This window comes from Chiloscyllium plagiosum, unplaced genomic scaffold (assembly GCF_037043375.1).
Source record: "Chiloscyllium plagiosum isolate Xiang-an unplaced genomic scaffold, Cpla_swu_hap1 HiC_scaffold_3, whole genome shotgun sequence".
Lineage (NCBI taxonomy): Eukaryota > Metazoa > Chordata > Chondrichthyes > Orectolobiformes > Hemiscylliidae > Chiloscyllium > Chiloscyllium plagiosum.
Genome location: NW_028270141.1, coordinates 95,303,296 through 95,324,038, shown reverse-complemented (window position 1 = coordinate 95,324,038; position 20,743 = coordinate 95,303,296). Strand labels below are relative to the sequence as shown.

General features: G+C 42.4%; 1 protein-coding gene across 3 annotated transcripts in view; it reads right to left on the bottom strand.

Moving 5' to 3' along the window:
• Nucleotides 1-497: 497 nt before the first annotated feature.
• The window catches only part of mchr2a (melanin concentrating hormone receptor 2a), a 55,951-nt gene continuing 35,705 nt past the window's right edge, over nt 498-20,743 (bottom strand). For all 3 annotated transcript variants that reach the window (XM_043687487.2, XM_043687489.2, XM_043687490.2), the window contains 2 exons: nt 17,489-17,608; nt 498-1,912 (listed from right to left, as the gene is read on the bottom strand). In XM_043687487.2, the coding sequence (XP_043543422.2) occupies nt 1,588-1,912; nt 17,489-17,608 (445 nt within the window). In that variant the 3' untranslated portion in view covers nt 498-1,587. The remainder of the gene's footprint in view (nt 1,913-17,488; nt 17,609-20,743) is intronic.

Sequence of the window (20,743 nt, the reverse complement as noted above, 5' to 3'; positions counted from 1 at the left end):
GTTTCTTTTGCAGTTCATGTATATTTATATATCCCTGACCAACAAGGATGTGTGGGTCAACAAAAACACTGCTCCTCACCTTGACATCCATGGCTGTTCTCCCCCATATTCAGCTTCTTGGCTACTTGAGCTGCCAGCTTGAACTGATAAAGGTAGTGGCAACGTTTATCATGGTTGCTGCCTGCTCTTGTGCTAGCACCAGACAACTAGCTCCTGAAGGCACTGGTGTCAATAGCTAGATGCCAAACTCCCCTCCTGGCTAAAGAGGTTACTACAAAAATATTCAGCTAAGGCGTGACCCAGAATTCATTCAGTTATCAGATTCCTGACTCATCCTTGTAAATCCATCCCAAGAATTATGGGAGTGAAGAACAGGAGCAATTTCACAAAGCAGAAGAGAATGTACTGATTATAGTTTCAGTTTGATTTTTGTCAATAGGGAATGCTACAGGATTTCAATTAGTTAACATCAAATACATAGTCTGGTGATGTAATTTTGACCAGAGCACAACATAAAAGGCTTTTATTTTCGAAACAAACAGTAGATCAGATTATAATATGTTGACATTTAGTGCATGCATGTTTACATATTTTCATATACGTCTTGAATACTTTAATACACGAGTTCCTTAACAGTTCACATCAATATTTTGTGACCTCATACTTAATATTGTTCTTTAATTACTATATTCTTTTATTTCAATTTAATTACAAACTGAAAAACAGAAGATATGATACTTATCAATGATATATATGGAACAAACTGCTAGATATTTATCATTTTCTTCTCAAAACTTGTGTTAAACTTGAAAACATAATTATAAATACAAAGCATATCATTACATTTCTAATAATGGTTAAAGCCTTGCTGTCACAGGTACAGAAATACACACATAAACACGGCTCCCTTTAAGCCAACAGTTGTAGTTTGCACTAAGAAGGGATTGAAGTGTATGAGCAGATATAATATGAGCTTTATAATACTTTGCTGATGTTCTTACACTAACACTTCCACTGTGACTTATGCCACTTGAACTGAATGTTGACGTTTATTGAGTAGGGATTAGATTTTTGCAACTAATGGTGTGGGAGAGCTGCACTTTCAGAGCTTTGATTATTATTCTTCTGACAATAGATTTTGACCTTTGAGGAGCTCTTGCTATTGTAGCAGTGCAACCTTTTTTTTAGCTGCCTCTCAGAATGTGATCTGAGCCTAGGAATTACATTGCAGACCCACATTCCTTGAAATTGCTGTCCTTGCTAACTCTTTGTGTAATCTGATTCAATTTCAGTTGGATTCGCACTGAAAGGGCAGTCATTAAAATGTTCTGTGACATTGCAGTATCCAGTTTCATTGATGTAAGACTCCTTATACATCCAATAGATATTACACTGCATTCTGAAAGTTAAAAAAAAGGATGAAGCCATAGATTGTACTAAGTTAAATACATTAGCACAATATATTTATAACATACATGTTATTTTTATTGAAGTTGGTGATTTGGACATTGAAATCTACTTTACTATACTCCCCACACCGTAACTTCAAAAACACAATCAAATTGCTTATAAAAGAGTCTTTATCATTCAGTAACTGAACTTCATTGTGCTTTCTATGTTAATAATTTCACGTTCAGTCACTTTCATTGGAATCTTTGTGCAACCAGTTAGCCTCCTTCGGAAATTGCCACTGAGCAGTATGTAGAGAAAGGGATTAATGCTGCTGCTGGCGTAGCTGAGGCAGATAGATATGTAATAAACAATGTAATAAACAGAGGTGGGCTGAGTGATTTTGAGATTTATTAATTGAATCACATGGTATGGTGCTGAACTAACTACAAAAATACCCACTAACACCAAGACCATCTTCGTCAGTCGTTTGAGCCGTGCTCTGGGGATAGTTGCATTATATCTAAACAATAAGAAGAAAACATTGTTTACTTAAGTACAGCTTATTTCACTTCATCCATTTAAGTCAGAACAACTTTGTTCTGCTTTAAATATTATCATTTTCCAGCACATTCTAATACAGGACAATTCTTCACGTTTCAACCAATTCTGTTATTTGATGCACTATAAGGATGTGAGGCTCCTTTAAAGAAATGATCAATGACGCAGAATCCAAATAGAAATCTAGTACAAACTTCCTAAAATGTAACATGCAGAATCCTACTGTTTGAAGAGGTTTTGATGGTCAAAATAGACAACCCAGCAGGTATCAATTTTAAGTCAATCACAAAAGATGTAGTGGGGGTATTAGGAAGAACTTTTTTTATGCAGTGTTCTGATCGGACAGTTTTATAAGCTGCTTATGTTTTAAAATGGCTGTTTTACTTTTTTGAGAAAACAGGAGCAGAAGTAGGCCATTCAGCCCTTCAAATCTGCTCCACCTTTCATTATGATCATAACTGATCATCTGACTCCATAACCTGTTTCCTTTTATTCAACAAATTGTTTGATTCCTTTAGCCCCGCAAACCCATTTGTGCTATATCCAACCTCTTCTTGATATCATATGATGTTTTGGTCTCTACTGCTTTCTGTGGTAGTGAATTCCACAGGCTCACCACTCTCTGTGTGAAGGAATTTCTCCCCCTGCAGTCCTGAATGGTTTAACACATATTTTAGATTGTTATCCCTGGTTCTCGACTCCCCCAGTCATTGGGAATATCCTTGCTGCATCTATCCTGTCTAATCCTGTTCGAATTTTATAGGTTTCCGTGAGATCCTCACATTCTTTTGAACTCCAGCAAATATATATCCTAACTGAGAGGTCCAGATTGAGAGACTGCTGTGTACTCTGTTTTACAGAGACACGGCTCACTTCTGCTTCACCTCACTGTGTCTTACAACCTGAGGTCTGCTCAAGCCACCAGATAGACTGCATGTGTCATCAGGCAAGGCAAAAGCGGAGGGGTCAGCCTATTGGTCAATACCTCTTAGATGACTCCGGCGAGTTACTGCTCCCCGGGCCTAGAATATTTAATGAGGAGAAAGTGAGGTCTGCAGATGCTGGAGATCAGAGATGGAAATGTGTTGCTGGAAAAGCGCAGCAGGTCAGGCAGCATCTAGGGAACAGGAGAATCGACATTTCGGGCATTAGCCCTTCTTCAGGAAGAAGGGCTTCCTGAAGAAGGGCTAATGCCCGAAACGTCGATTCTCCTGTTCCCTAGATGCTGCCTGACCTGCTGCGCTTTTCCAGCAACACATTTCCATCTAGAATATTTAATGGTGAAGTGCTATCCCTCCCTCCTGCTGCAGGAGTTTACTTTTGCCACCATGACAGTAGTTTAGATCCCACTGCAAGCAGAAGTGACGAGCAAACTTGATGAAATACACACCACTACAAATAGCCTTGAGACGGATTGCTCTGAGGCTTTGTTTATCGTAACATAGAAAATAGATGCAGGAATAGGCTATTTGGCCCTTCGAGCCTGCACCACCATTCAATATGATCATGGCTGATCATGGAATCTCAGTATCCCATTCCCACTCTTTCCCCATGCCCCTGGATCTCTTCAGCCGCAAGGGCCATGTCCATCTCAGACTTGAATATATCTTACAAACTGCCCCAACAGCTTACTGTGAGAGAGAATTCCAGAGGTTTACAGCTCTTTGAGTGAAAAAACCCCTTCCTCATCTCTGCCTGATTGGTTTACCCCTTATTCTTAGACTGTCACCCCCTGTTCTGGACTTCCCCAACATTGTGAACATTCTTCCCGGATCTAGCCTCTCCAGTCCCATCAGGACTTTATATGTTTCTATGAGATCCCCCCTCAATCATCAAAATTCCAGTGAGTACAAGCCTCGTCGCGCCAGTCTTTCTTCATATGTTAGTCCTGCCATCCTGGGAATCAGTCTGGTGGACCTTCGCTGGACTCCCTCAATAACAAGAATGTCCTTCCTCAGACTAGGAGATCAAACCTGCACAAAATAGTCAAGATGTGGCCTCACTAAGGCCCTGAATAACTGCAGCAAGACATTCTTACTCTGATGCACAAATCCTCTCGCTATGAAGGCCAGCATGCCATTAGCTTTCCTCACTCCCTGCTGCACCTGCATGCCAACCTTCAGTGACTATTCCACCATGACACCAAGTCTTGTGGCAGCTCACCTTTTCCTAAACTGCCACCATTCAGATAATAATCTGCCTTCCTGTGTTTGCGACCAAAGTGGATAACCTCATATTTATCCACATCATATTGCATTTGCCAAGTATTTTCTCATTCAGCCAGTCTGTCCAAGTCACCCTGCAGTGTCTTAGCGTCCTCCTCACAGCACACACTACCGTCCCATGGCTCTGCCATCCATCATTATGAAGTGCTTCGAGAGGTTAGTGACGGAACACATCAATTCCAACCTCTTAGATTGTCTTGATCCACTACAATTCGCCTACTGTTACAATAGGTCCATGGCAGACACCATCTCCTTGGCCATACACTCATCCTGAGAATATCTGGATAACAAGAACACCTACATCAGACTCCTATTCATTAAATTTTGCTTAATCTTCAAAACCAAAATTCCAACAATACTCATCTCCAAACTCTGAGACGTAGCACTCTGCTCCCCATTCTACAACTGAATCCTTGACTTCCTGACCCATAGACCGCAATCAGCAAGGATAGACAACAACACGTCTTCCACAATAATCCTCAACACTGGTGCCTCGCAATGCTGCGCACTCAGCCCCTTACTGTGCACCTTATACACTCATGACTGTGTGGCCAAATTCAGCTCTAACACCATTTACAAATTTGCCGATGACACCACCATAGTGAGTCAGCTCTCAACCAATGACGAGACAGAGTATAGGAAGGGGATAGATGACTAAGTGGCATTGTGTAAAAACAAAAATCTCTCCCTCACTGACAGAAAAGTAAAGGAGTTAATCATCGACTTCAGGAAGTGCAGTACAGGACACATCCCTGTCTACATCAATGGTGCTGGGGTGGGGTTGGTTGAAAGCTTCAAGTTCGTAGCAGTAAACACCAACAACCATCTACTCTGGTCCATCGATATTGATGCTACAGTCAAGAAAGCACACCAATTCCTCTACTTCCTCAGAAAGATCAGGAAATTCAGCATGTCCACAATGACTCTTGTCAATTTTTATAGACACACCACAGACGCATCACAGTGTGGTTTGGCAAATGCTCTGCTCAAGACCACAAGGAATTACAGAGAGTTGTGAACACAGCTCAGTCCATCACGCAAACCAGCCTTCCTTCCATTGACACCATCTTCACTTCCCCCTGCCTCAAGAAACAGCCAACATAATCAAAGAGCAATACCACACCAGTTATACCCTCTTCCAGTGGTCAGAAGATACAAAAGTTTGAAAACGTACCAACAGATTTAAGAGCTGCTTATTCCCTGCTATTATCAGACTTATGAATGCGTCTCTCATATATTAGAGTTGATCTTTCTCTGCACCTTCTCTGTCACTGTAACACTATATTCTGTGTTGTGTTCTATTACCCTGATGTACTTATGTAAGATATGATTTGTCTGCTTAGCACACAAAACAACACTTTTCACTGTATCACAGCACATCTGACAATAATAAATCAAATCAAATCAATTGATTCAACCTCTCCTCATACATCAGTCCTGCCATCGCAGAAGTTAATTTGATAAACCTTTGCTGCACTCCCTTTCTAGCAAGAACATCCTTTCTCAGATAAGGAGACCAAAACCGCACAAAATATTCCAGGTGTGGGCTCACCAAGGTCCTGCATAACTACAGCAAGACATCCCTGCCCCTGTATTCAAATGCTTACTTTCAGTGACTGGTGTACAAAGACCCCAAGGTCTCATTGCACACTCTCTCTCAACTTACAGCCATTCAAATAATAATCTACCTTCCTTTTTTGCTCCTTAAATGGAAAACCTCACATTTATCCAGATTATATTACATTATCCTGCATTTTACCATTCAGTTGGCTTGTCTAAAAATCATACTAAAGCATTCTGCATCCTCCTCAGATTTTATCCCCCCACCCAGCTTTGTATCATCTACAAATTTTGAGATATTACATTTAGTTCCCTCATTTAAACCATTCACTGATATTGTGAATTGCTGGGGTCCTGTAGTTGATCCCTGTAGTAGCCTACTAGTCACTGCCTGCTATTTGGAAAATGACATGTTTACTTCTACTCTTTGGTTCCTGTCTGTGAATCAGTTTTCTACCCATTTTCATACATTGCCCCCACTCCCATATATTTTAATTTTACATGTTGATCACTTATGTGGACTTTATCGAAAGCCTTCGGAAAGTCCAAATAAACCACATCCACTGGCTCCCTCTCATCAACTCTACAAGTTAAATCCTCAAAGAATACTTAGTAGATTTGTCAAACATGATTTTCCTTTCATAAATTCATGTTGACTCTGTCCAATCCCACCACTGTTTACCAATTGCTTAGCTATTAAAGCATTTACAATGGACTCCAGCATTTTCCCTACTACCAACATCAGGCTGACTGGCCTAGAATTGCCGACTTTCTTTCTACCTCCATTTTTAAATAGAAGGGTTACATTAGCCAATCTCCAATCTGGAAAAACTGTTCCAGAGAATAGAGGATTTTGAAGGATGACCACCAAAACATCCACTGTTTCTAGGTCCACTTCCTTAAGGGCTCTGAGATGGTGCTTCTCAGACCCTGGGGATTTATTTGCTTTCATTCCCAACAAGTTCTATAAACGCTATTTCCCCAATACCAAATTTCCTTCAATTCCTCCCTCTCACTAAACACTGGGTCATCCAACACTCCTGATACAGGTAGTTCTGCTTGTATGTGACAATTGTGTTCCTTTGTAACTTTGCACTATAGCAGATTGTGTTATGGAAAATCGCTGTTGAAGACCATGCTGTTGAAGATTGCAAATAGAAAATTGCTATATCCTAACAACGTCCACAATTCGTCATCGCATTACAGCCAACTCACACGGACGAAACACACGTTACAGCACAATGACCTGCATGTTATTTGTATTCTGTTATGTGAGCATGGCGCCAAAGTATGTTGGTCAGCCATTTCTTTGTTCCCTGCTATAAATTCCCTGTACATAATTGTGAGGGACCTACATTTTTTCTTAATTTTTTTTCATAAAACAATAGAAACTTTTGCAGCCAGTTTTTCAGTTCCTAACAAGCATACTCTTATTTTGGATTTTCCCTTTCTTAATCAATCTTTTTGCCCGGCTTTGGTGAATTCTAAGCGGCTCCACTCCTCAGGTCTATTTTTCGTTTTGACTAAATTGCTTGGATTTAATACCATCTCGAATTTCGCAATACGTTGGCCCCATTCTCATTTTACTTTTTGCACAAGACAGGAATGAACATGCACCAAGGTGCTACTTGAATGTTTGCCATTGTCTTTACACTGTTATTACTTTAATAACAATCTATCATAGCCAACTTTGACCTCATACTATCTTAAATTCTTCTATTAAGATTTAGAGCCCGAGTCTCAAAATCAGCACATTTCTCTGCAAATTGATAAGGAATTCTATCATATTATGGTCACTTATCCCCAAGGGGCCTTACACAATAATAACATCAATTATTCCTTGTATTTATCAAGACCCAGTCTAGGATGACCTGTTCACTATTTAGTTGTTCAATGTATTAGTCCAGAAAACTACTTGGTACGCAATTCCTCCTCTATGGTATTGTCAGTAATTTCATTTGCCCAAACTGTATGCGGATTAAAGTCACCCATAATTACAAATGTTCCTTTATTGCATGCATGTCTAATCTCATGTTTAATGCCATTTCCAAAATCAGCCCTCCAGTTTGGGGGTCTATATATAAACCCCACTCTAATATAGTTTACCCTTTAGCATTCCTCCGCTCTCCCAATACAGATTCCACATTGTTGGATTGAATATTCTTCCTCACCAAAGCATTAATTTCCTCTTTAACCAGCAATGCAACGCTACCATTTTTGCCTGTCCTTCCTAAATACTGAATACCCCTGCATGTTCAGTTCCCATCCTTGGTCACTTGAAGCCTTATCTCTGTAATCCCAACAATATCATACATGTTTTTGTTTGTTTGTATGATTATTTGTCTAATTTATTGTGAATGCTATGTGTATTAAGGCACAAAGCCTCAAAGCTTGTCTTTTTAGCATTACTTGTTCCATTCCCACTATTTTTCATTGAGGCCCTGTTTGATCTTGGCCCTTGATTTCTCGGCTTATCACTTTTCTTATTCCCCATTTTGTTTTTAGTCTTGTCCTTGATTCCCTTTAGAGTCTAGAGTATGGTGCTGGAAAAGCACAGCAGGTCAGGCAGCATCTAAGGAGCAGGAAGATCGACGTTTTGGGCAAAAGCCCTTCATCAGGTGATTCCCTTTACTCTGACTCTTTACATAGGTTCTCATCCCCTGTCATTTAATTTAATCTCTTCCAAATCACTCTAATAAATACTCCCTCTAGCACATCATCCCTGGCCCTGCCTAGGTGCAACCCATCCATCTTATACTGTCCTAATGCCCTAAGAATCAGAAACCCTTCCCTTTACAACATCTCTTCAGCCATGTTCATCTGATATTTCCTGCTATTTCTATTCTGACTAGCATGTGGCACTGGTAGTAATCCTCAGATTACTCCCTTTGAGATCCTACTTTTTAGCATGCTTCCTAACTCCCCACACTCTGCTTTTAGGATCTCATCACTGTTTCTACCAATCTCACTTATACCAATGTGTACTACAACAACTAGATGTTTATCATCTCTCCAGAATATCCTGCAGAAGTTCCAAGATATCCTTAACCAGAGTACGGGGGTAGTAGTGGGGGGAAGAGGAACATAATTTCTAAGAGTCACATTTGTAGCCACAAAATGCCTGTCTAATCCAAGATAAAATGGAGCAGATAAAATTAGTGACTTTTTACTAATCCTGCGTGCTGATGTGCCAATGGGTATTGGTTGCTATGGAGACTCTGGACCCACTTGAAATCCTATTCATGCCAACTTTCACATATCAACATAAAGCAATGAGCAGCTGGAATCAAGGACAGGCAAATACTGTGGATGCTGGAAATGTGAAACAATCAGAAAATGCTGGAGAATTCTACTTCTGAAGAAGTCATACCACACAAAACATTAACTCTGCTTTGCTCTGCATAAATGCTGCCAGACCTGCTAAGTTTCTCCAGCATTTTCTATTTTTCTATGAGCAGCTGCTCTTGCTGTTTGTAAACTTACTGACTTAGAAACTCTGGACACAAAGAAAGACATACCAGAGACAGAAAGGGAAGCAGTAGCTGCTGTGAGCAACAGGAAATAAAATCTGTTCTCTGTTGTCCAAGAGACAGAAAACTGATGGGAACATGTTCTCTACTTGAAGAGGTGGGACCCACAGAACTTTCAGGGCACTGCAATATTCATCCTGTTGTGACTGAGAGAGAAAGTGAAACCTCCTGCTGGAAGTTTGATTTTAGGATTTTCAGAATACTTGAAGAATCAGCTTCAATGGACAGCAGATGTTTTGACTCAGTGGATTGGAGGAAACATGTTGGTATTTGGGAATGATTTTGGACTAATTCCTGTGAAAACTACAATTCTGCAGAGAGTGTGATCTAATTATATATTTGTGTCTTGGTTTTTTTTTCTATTTGGAAGTTAAGAGGTATATCTTTTGCAGCATACAACACTGGGCTGCAGGGGCATAGTAATAATGTCCATAGGCCAATAACCCGGGACCTTCGGCTTATGTTCTGGGAACATGGTATCAATTCTCACCAGAGCAGGTAGCTAAGTTTAATAAAAAGCTAAAATAAAGGCAAACTACTGGAAATCTGAAACAAATACAGAGAATGTTGGAGATGCTCAGGATGTTTGGTAGAATCTGTGAAAAGATTAGATTTTATTTTCTCTCCACAGATGCTGCCAGACCTGCTGAGTTTCTCCAGCGTTCTCTATGGTTGTTTCAATAAAAAGCCAGCCTAATGTGACCAGGGGTGGCATGGTGGCACAGTGGCTCAGTGGTTAGCATTACTGCCTCACAACTCCACAGACCTGGGTTTGATCCCACTCTTGGGCAACTGTCTGTGTGGACTTTCTCCTTGTGTCTGCGTAGGTTTCCTCCCACAGTCCAAAAATGTGCAGGTTAAATGGATTGGCCATAGTAAATTGCCCATAGTGTCCAGTCCAAGGGGCTGTGCAGGCTTGGGTGATTTGCCATGGGATATGTAGGACTGCCATGGGATAGGGTGAGTGGGTGCATCTGAATGGGATGTTCTTTGGAGGGTTGGTGTGGACACACTGTAGGGATTCTTTGACAATTTGCATCCAAGTCTCAAATCTCATTCTTAAATATTATGCACCTTTATAGGATTTGTAATATCAGTGAGTGGTGAGAAGCTGGAATGCAATGCTTGAGAGATGCAATAAAATGGGTGTCAAAAAGGGATTAAATCAACATATGAATAAAAATCATTGTAGGGCTATGGGTGGGAGGGGGATAAACTCATTTTCACTTTTAGAGAACTGGAACAACATAATGGGCTAAATCGTCTCCTTCTATTATTCCACTCAAAAAGAGAACAAGAAGAAGAGGACATAGATTTAAAGTGATCTGTAAAAGAAACAAGAGTGAAGTGTGGAAAAACCTTTTCACTCAGTGAAGAGTGAGGATATTGAATCCAAGGTCTGGAAGTGTGGCAGAGGCAAGTTCAACTGAAGTATTCAAGAGGGTGTTGGATTATTTGGTAAAAATAACGTGCAAGCTTGTGGGGAAAAAGCATGAGATTGGTACTGGGTAATGATGCTCATTTAATGAGCTGGTGGGCTGAATGGCCTTCTTCTGTGCCATCACATCTCTGTGATTCTGTGCGATTCTAAGCTCAGAGCAAAGACTGATATGACCCCAACTATATAGAATGCTGCCTTCTGAAAGTTTTTGCTATTCTATTTGTTTTGACTTTTATATTTCAATAATTGTGTCATTTCCTCAAATGTATAGTTTTGGTGTATTTTCAATCTGCTGTTGAGATTACTATGACTATCCTATCCATTCTTGCAAGGTTGGCCCAATAGCATGTCCATTGTTTGTGCTTTTGATGGACAGAGTCTGTTTGTCCATATACAGTAAAATGCAATAGTTTGTATTCAAACATTTCTAATGAGAATAATGTATAATGGATGTTATGGTTTTCAAGGTTAAAACTAGTACACTTTTTATCAGGTAATGTTGTCATGAGATATGGAACAAAAGTGGGTAAATGGAGTTAAGGTGCAAATCAACTACTATACAATTGAATGGTTGAGTAGCCAAGAGAGTTTAATTGACGCTTTCTTGTACTTAATGTTTCTATGTAATTCATTTGGTTGCTCTCCATATTGTTCAGAAGGCATTTGTGTCCTACTCTGTCTGTGAGAGTTCAAACCTAGAGTCATAGAGTCATAGACATGTACAGCATGGAAACAGACCCTTCTGTCCAACCTGTCCATGCCGACCAGATATCCCATCCCAGTCTAGTCCCACCTGCCAGCACCCGGCCCATATCCCTCCAAACCCTTCCTATTCATATACCCATCCAAATGCCTCTTAAATGTTGCAATTGTACCAGCCTGCACCACATCCTCTGGAAGCGCATTCCATACACGTACCACCCTCTGCATGAAAAAGTTGCCCCTTAGGTCTCTTTTATATCTTTCCCCTCTCACCCTAAAACTACGCCCTCTAGTTCTGGACTCCCCGACCCCAGGGAAAAGATTTTGTCTATTTATCCTATCCATGCCCCTCATAATTTTGTAAACCTCTATAAGGTCACCCCTCAGCCTCCGACGCTGCAGGGAAAACAGCCCCAGCCTGTTCAGCCTCTCCCTACAGCTCAAATCCTCCAACCCTGGCAACACCCTTGTAAATCCTTTCTGAACCCTTAAAAGTTTCACAACATCTTTCCTTTCGGAAGGAGACCAGAATTGCATGCAATATTCCAACAGTGGCCTAACCAATGTCCTGTACAGCCGCAACATGACCTCCCAACTCCTGTACTCAATACTCTGACCAATAAACGAAAGCATACCAAACGCCTTCTTCACTATCCTATTTACCTGTGACTCCACTTTCAAGGAGCTATGAACCTGCACTCCAAGGTCTCTTTGTTCAGCAACACTCCCTAGGACCTTACCATTAAGTGTATAAGTCCTGCTAAGATTTGCTTTCCCAAAGTGCAGCACCTCACATTTATCTGAATTAAACTCCATCTGCCACTTCTCCGCCCATTGGCCCATATGATCAAGATCCTGTTGTAATCTGAGGTAACCCTCTTCGCTGTCCACTACACCTCCAATTTTGGTGTCATCTGCAAACTTACTAACTGTACCTCTTATGCTCACATCCAAATCATTTATGTAAATGACAAAAAGTAGAGGACCCAGCACCGATCTTTGTGGCACTCCACTGGTCACAGGCCTCCAGTCTGAAAAGCAACCCTCCACCACCACCCTCTGTCTTCTACCTTTGAGCCAGTTCTATATCCAAATGGACAGTTGGAAGTTCTTACTATTGATGGCTAAACAAAAGTGTGTTCGGGGTCCTATTGCCTCTGACTTAATAGAACATAGAACATAGAACAGTACAGCACAGAACAGGCCCTTCAGCCCACGATGTTGCCGACCACTGATCCTCATGTATGCATCCTCATATTTCTGTGACCACATACATGTCCAGGAATCTCTTAAGTGTCCCCAATGACCCTGCCTCCACAACTGCTGCTGGCAACGCATTCCATGCTCTCACAACTCTCTATGTAAAGAACCCGCCTCTGATATCCCCTCTATACTTTCCTCCAACCAGCTTAAAACTATGACCCCTTGTGTTAGTCATTTCTGCCCTGGGAAATAGTCTCTGGCTATCGACTCTATCTATGCCTCTCATTATCTTGTATACCTCAATTAGGTCCCCTCTTCTCCTCCTTTTCTCCAATGAAAATAGTCTGAGCTCAGTCAACCTCTCCTCATAAGATAAGCCCTCCAGTCCAGGCAGCATCCTGGTAAACCTCCTCTGAACCCTCTCCAAAGCATCCACATCTTTCCTATAATAGGGCGACCAGAGCTGGACGCAATATTCCAAGTGCGTTCTAACAAAAGTTTTACAGAGCTGCAACAAGATCTCACAACTCTTAAACTCAATACCCCTGTTAATGAAAGCCAAAACACTATATGCTTTCTTAACAACCCTGTCCGCTTGGGTGGCCATTTTAAGGGATCTATGTACCTGCACCCCAAGATCCCTCTGTTCCTCCACACTGTCAAGAATCCTATCCTTAATCCTGTACTCAGCTTTCAAATTCTACCTTCCAAAATGCATCACCTAACATTTATCCAGGTTGAACTCCATCTGCCACCTCTCAGCCCGTCTCTGCATCCTGTCAATATCCCGCTGCAGCCTACAACAGCCCTCTTTACTGTCAATGACACCTCCAACCTTTGTGTCGTCTGCAAACATGCTGACCCATCCTTCAATCCCCTCATCCAAGTCATTAATAAAAATTACAAACAGTAGAGGCCCAAGGACAGAGCCCTGTGGAACACCACTCACCACAGACTTCCAGGCAGAATATTTTCCTTTAACTACCACCCTCTGTCTTCTGTTGGCCAGCCAATTCTGTATCCAGGCAGCTATGTTCCCCTGAATCCCATTCCTCCTGACCTTCTGAATGAGCCTACCATGGGGAACCTTATCAAATGCCATGCTGAAGTCCATATACACCACATCCACAGCTCGACCCTCATCAACCTTTCTAGTCACATCCTCAAAGAACTCGATAAGGTTTGTGAGGCATGACCTGCCCCTCACAAAGCCGTGTTGACTGCATTTAATCAAGCCATGCTCTTCCAGATGGTCATAAATCCTATCCCTCAGAATCCTTTCTAACACCTTGCAGATGACAGACGTGAGTCTTACTGGTCTGTAATTGCCGGGGATTTCCCTATTTCCTTTCTTGAAGAGAGGAATTACATTTGCCTCTCTCCAGTCCTCAGGTACGACTCCAGTGGAGAGCGAGGATGCAAAGATCTTCGCAAGTGGCGAAGCATTTGCATTTCTTGTTTCCCAAAGCAGCCGAGGACAAATCTGGTCCGGGCCTGGCGACTTGTCAATCTTAATGTTTGACCAAATTTTCAGCACATCAGCTTCCTCTATCTCTATCCATTTCAGCATGCACACCTGCTCTTCAAAGGTTTCATTCACTACAAAGTTCGTTTCTTTTATAAAGACAGAAGCAAAAAACTCATTTAGGGCTTCCCCTACCTCCTCAGACTCCACACACAAATTCCCTATGCTATCCCTGATCGGCCCTACTCTTTCTTTGACCATTCTCTTATTCCTCACATAAGTGTAAAATGCCTTTGTGTTCCCCCTAATCCGTTCTGCCAAGCCTTTCTCGTGCCCCCTCCTGGCTCTCCTCAGACCATTTTTGAGCTCCTTCCTCGCCTGCCTGTAATCCTGTAGAGCTGAGCTTGACCCTAACTTCCTCCACCTTATGTAGGCTACCTTTTTCCTTTTGACGAGAAGCTCCACTACTCTCGTCATCCAAGGTTCCTTTATCTTACCACTTCTTGCCTGTCTCAGAGGGACATATTTATTCATCACTTGCAACAACTGTTTCTTAAACAGTCTCCACATGTCTATAGTGCCTTTACCATGGAACAATTGCTCCCAATCCATGCTTCCTAACTCATGTCTACTCGCATCATAGTTTCCTCTTCCCCAATTAAATATTCCTCCCATTTTGCCTAATCCTCTCCTACTCCATAGCTATGTAGAATGTGAGGCAGTTGTGGTCACTATCAACAAAATGCTCTCCCACCACAAGACCTAATACCTGCCCCGGCTCGTTTCCGAGCACTAAGTCTAGAATGGCCTCTCCCCTCATCGGCCTGTCAACGTACTGAGTTAGGAAACCCTCTTGAACACACCTTACAAAAACAGCTCCATTCAAATCTTCTGCTTGAAGGAGGTTCCAATCAATATTGAAAATGTGTTGCTGGAAAAGCGCAGCAGGTCAGGCAGCATCCAAGGAACAGGAGAATCGACGTTTCGGGCATAAGCCCTTCTTCAGGAATGAGGAAAGTGTGTCCAGCAGGCTAAGATAAAAGGTAGGGAGGAGGGACTTGGGGGAGGGGCTTTGGAAATGCGATAGGTGGAGGGAGGTCAAGGTGAGGGTGATAGGCCGGAGTGGGGTGGGGGCGGAGAGGTCAGGAAGAAGATTGCAGGTTAGGAAGGCGGTGCTGAGTTTGAGGGATTTGACTGAGACAAGGTGGGGGGAGGGGAAATGAGGAAACTGGAGAAGTCTGAGTTAATCCCTTGTGGTTGGAGGGTTCCCAGGCAGAAGATGAGGCGCTCTTCCTCCAACCGTCGTGTTGCCATGGTCTAGCAATGGAGGAGTCCAAGGACCTGCATGTCCTTGGTGGAGTGGGAGGGGGAGTTAAAGTGTTGGGCTACGGGGTGGTTGGGTTGATTGGTCCGGGTGTCCCAGAGGTGTTCTCTGAAAAGTCCCGGCACCTTCCCCTTCAACCGCAAGAAATGCAAAACTTGCACTCACACCTCCCTCCTTACTTCCCTCCAAGGCCCCAAGGGACACTTCCATATCCGCCACAAATTCACCTGCACCTCCACACACATCATCTATTGCATCCGCTGCACCCGATGTGGCCTCCTCTATATTGGGGAGACAGGCCGCCTACTTGCGGAACGTTTCAGAGAACACCTCTGGGACACCCGGACCAACCAACCCAACCACCCCGTAGCCCAACACTTTAACTCCCCCTCCCACTCCACCAAGGACATGCAGGTCCTTGGACTCCTCCATCGCCAGACCATGGCAACATGACGGTTGGAGGAAGAGCGCCTCATCTTCTGCCTGGGAACCCTCCAACCACAAGGGATGAACTCAGACTGCTCCAGTTTCCTCATTTCCCCTCCCCCCACCTTGTCTCAGTCAATCCCTCGAACTCAGCACCGCCTTCCTAACCTGCAATCATCTTCCTGACCTCTCCGCCCCCACCCCACTCCGGCCTATCACCCTCACCTTGACCTCCCTCCACCTATTGCAATTCCAAAGCCCCTCCCCCAAGTTCCTCCTCCCTACCTTTTATCTTAGCCTGCTGGACACACTTTCCTCATTCCTGAAGAAGGGCTTATGCCCGAAACGTCGATTCTCCTGTTCCTTGGATGCTGCCTGACCTGCTGCGCTTTTCCAGCAACACATTTTCAGATCTTATCTCCAGCATCTACAGCCCTCACTTTCTCTGCAATCAATATTGGGAAAGTTAAAGTCACCCATTACAACAACCCTACTACGTCCACACTTTTCCAAAATCTGCCGACCTATGCTTTCTTCAATCTCCCTGCTGCTCTTGGGGGGGCCTGTAGTAAACCCCTAAAGAGGTGACTGCTCCCTTGCTGTTGCTAATTTCCACCCATACTGACTCGGTAGGCAGATCTTCCTCGACAATGGAAGCTTCTGTAGCTGTGATACCCTCTCTGATTAGTAGTGCTACACCCCCTCCACTTTCTCCCCCCTCCATATTCCTTTTAAATGCTCTAAACCCTGGAACATCCAGCAACCATTTCTGCCCCTCTGAAACCCATGTCTCTGTTATGGCCACAACATCATAGCACCAGGTACTGATCCATGCTCTAAGTTCGTCACTTTTATTCCTGATACTCCTTGCGTTAAAGCAAACACACTTTAACTGATCCCTTGGTTCCTTGCCAGGAAAATCTTTCCCACTAGCTGGTCTACCTCTTGCTATTGCCTCATCTGTATCAACTCTCACCTCCGGTATACAGCTCGGGTTCCCACCCCCCCTGCCATACTAGTTTCTTGTATAGTAATTTGATTTCTGAGATGGTTTTGTAATGACTGAGCAGTCAAATTCCTGAATTCTGATTCCTGAAGAAGGGCTTATACCCGAAATGTTGATTCTCCTGCTCCTTGGATGCTGCCTGACCGGCTGCGCTTTTCCAGCAACACATTTTTCAGCTCTGATCTGCAGTCCTCATTTTCTCCCTCCTGACTGAGCAATCAGTCTGGTTTATTTAGTTAACTGCAGGTATAGCTCTGCCACTTGGCCCCTGCCATTCTGTAAGCATAAACAATTAAACAACTGTGGGGAGTCCCATCTATTCTGTCCCTGATAAACTACACAATATTAGGTGGAGAAACATGGGTAGCATCCCTGTGCTACTTGGAAATTCCAAAGCATTGGCTTTTCCCAAATCATCATTAGGTTCACTGTGAAGTGGTAAAAGTGCACTTTGTCCCGAGTGGGGAAAGGGTATACGTGCAAATCTGATATGCAATATTTGGTTTTCTCAATACCTTGTCCTAGAAAGTCTTAAACATGAAGACCGAATTCCATGTGTTAGACATTTCGTTATCAAAAAGAACTATAACATTTTGGAGTAAACTCCTCATTTAGATATCATGAGTATAAATTTGTGATTATAATAAGTTATTTACCTTCCAGTTCTCTTGTTTTCTTGATAGATGTCCCATGTGTAACACAGAATCAAAACGTAACAAAGAATTATCAGAGGTAAGGGAAAGAAGAAAGAAGTTAAGGTGTGGTACAGTGTATACCTGTGAAAAGAATGGAGAGAATATATGTTAGTTTTTTCTGGTTATTCAGCAATGCTTGAGAATTGATTTGAATTTTCTAACAAGTGATAAAACTGTTGCCTGACAGGTATTTAAAAATTGTTTTGTCATTTGGTAATTGTAAGCATTGAATAAAGCATTTATCAAATGATGCCGAAAATGGCATTTTCCACATGGTGAACCAACAAGGCCACTGGGTTGAGTTTAATTTCCATCTATTTTCATGTCATCAATTTCTAAAGACAAACTGAAACAACGGATTGAACCTTACCCATAACCAGCTAAGTATTATTTTTGTCGATGGAGGGTTTCTCTCTGCAAGGCCTTGCAAATTTTCTCACACTATCATCCAAAGCCAGCCTTCAGGCCCAGAGATAGAGACACTATTACAAAGCCACAAGAGTCCTACATGCTAGTGGTATCGTTACACTGAAATATAGCAGGAGTTTAAGAATGTTTTAAATATTTTCTCTCATTGCACTTTCTTTGGAGAATAGTATACTGCACACATGAACTAAGAATGATTCACTTGTTGCAGTGTTTGGAAGTGAAACTGTATTGAGACTTCAAGGTTACAATCAGTAAATGGTTCTGCCACAGGTCTGCATATTTAAGAACATTTCAGTGGGGGAGTTTGATCGCTGTTCTGACTTTTCATTTAGCCTTATCAATGCAGTAAAGTTGTGGCGCAGTGTGAATTTTGGAATGCAATTGCATGCTTATTGAGACCAACTAGCAATTTTTACTGAAATTCTCCATCTCCGACTTGTACATGCACAATGTATTGATTGAGTGTGTGCCCATGCTGTGCTTAGAAGGGCACTAACTAAGTCTTCTATTTTAGAGCTGATTTATCGCATCACTTTGAGAGGGCTCCTGCTCTTTGCTATATTACTTTCATAGGCTTACATCATGTTTGCCAATTTCTATAACTAAACTATCTTGTTGAAGTGAGAAATGAGGTCTCTTTGGCTGATTTTGACTCTAAAGTAAACCTCTTTCCATTGTCCTCCACTTCATTTCTTGGCTGTTAAAATGTCAGAAACCTTTCACAATGCTTCTGTTTAAAATGTGAACCTATATGTCCAAATAATAACATTACAATTTCAGACCATCTTCATCTTCAGTTCTCTTCCCGAAAGGAGATAGCTCAGGGCTGAATTTAGCAAAATTAAGCTAAATGTCAATTTTCAGGGAGTTTCATGGTTAGTTTCTATCCGTGAAATCATAGATAGAATAGAAAAGAACATTACAGCGCAGTACAGGCCCTTCGGTCCTCGATGTTGTGCCGACCTGTGAACCAATCTGAAGCCCATCTAACCTACACTATACCATTCTCGTCCATATATCTATCCAATGACCATTTCAATGCCCTTAAAGTTGGTGAGTGGGTTGCAGGCAGTGTGTTCCATGCTCCTACTACTCTCTGGATAAAGAGACTATCTCTGACATCTGCCCTACTTCTATGACCCCTCAATTTAAAGCTATGCCCCCCTGTGTTAGCCATCAACATCCAAGGAAAAAGGCTCTCACTGTCTACTCTATCTAACCCTCTGATTATTTTATATGTCTCAATTAAGTCACCTCTCAACCCTCTTCTCTCAAATGAAAACAGCCTCAAGCCCCTCAGCCTTTCCTTGTCAGGCCTCCCCTCCATACCAGGCAACATCCTAGTAAATCTCCTCACCCTTTCCAAAGCTTCCACATCCTTCCTAAAATGCGGTGACCAGAACTGAATGTAATATTCCAAGTCCGGCCGCACCAGAGCTTTTTACAGCTGCAGCATGACCTCATGGTTCCAAAACGTAATCCCTTTACCAATAAAAGCTAAGTCATCGTATGCCTTCCTAACAACCCAAGCAACCTGGGTGGCAACTCTCAGCGAGCGAGTGAGTTATCTCATGAAATTCTCTGCTGTTCACCTCATTATGCATATTGACCTCCTATGGCACCACCCTCACACATTACATTAGTGGAAGCCCTCACCAACAATCTCCCTCAGGAGGCTGTCCAGCACATGGGATAGCAGCTGGTGTGCTAGCATGGATCAAGCATTGACTAACAGGCAGAAAAGAGACAGAGAAATAAACAGGTCATTCTCACATGTCTGGCTGTGATTATATTGGTGCTGCCAGAATCAGCATATGAACCCCAGTTGTTCACAGTAATGATTTGGATGTGGGGATCGAAAGCAAATGGTAGGGATGCCATTTAGAACAAAGATGAGGTGGATTTGTTTTACTCAGAGTGCTGTGAATCTTTGGAATTCTCTACTAGATGAATGTGGAAGCTCAGTATTTGCATATGTTTAAAGTAGATATTGAAATATTTCTGATTACCAATCATGTACAGGGTTGTGGGGATGGAGAGGATGAAAAGCATTGAAATGTTCGACCATCCATAATTATATTAAATGGTGGAGTAGGCTTGATGAGCTGAATGGCCAACTCCTGTTCCGATGTCCCAGTGCCAGGACGTAATGGTATTTTTCAGCTCTGACACCATATTTACAGCGTAAGATCAGCAGTCAGTTGTTGTCAGCTATGGAAACTGACCCTTCAGTCCAACTCATCTATGCCGACCAGATAACCTAAATTAAACTAGTCCCATTTACCAACATTTGGCCCATCTCCCTCTAAACCCCTCCTATTCATATACCCATCCAGATACCTTTTAAGCTGTAATTGCACCAGCATCCACCACTTGCAGATCTTGTATTTACATGCAATAGCATCACATTATTATCTATATTCACTTCATTTACCTGCAGTTTACTATTCTCTAACATTGTGGAGAGAAACTAGACGTGACAGCTCTCGACATGAAAGTCACATGAGAGTCACATGAAAGTTTCATGGGTACCTAGTGTCTTCAGCTCGCCACCTGTGCCTCCAAGCCTATATGCTGGCAACAATCCTCTCAACACCTCAGGGCATGCATCATGGGTAGCCACTGTCTGCAATAGTCCCCTTCCCCAGAGGTTGGCACTGGGCACACACCAGCCTGCCCATATCATCTTGGCATATAGGTGGAAGGATTCAAGAAAGGACAGCTTCTGAGGGTACTTCAGGTTCAAGGATGACATTTCATTGGAAAAAGAAGCTCACATTCTAAATA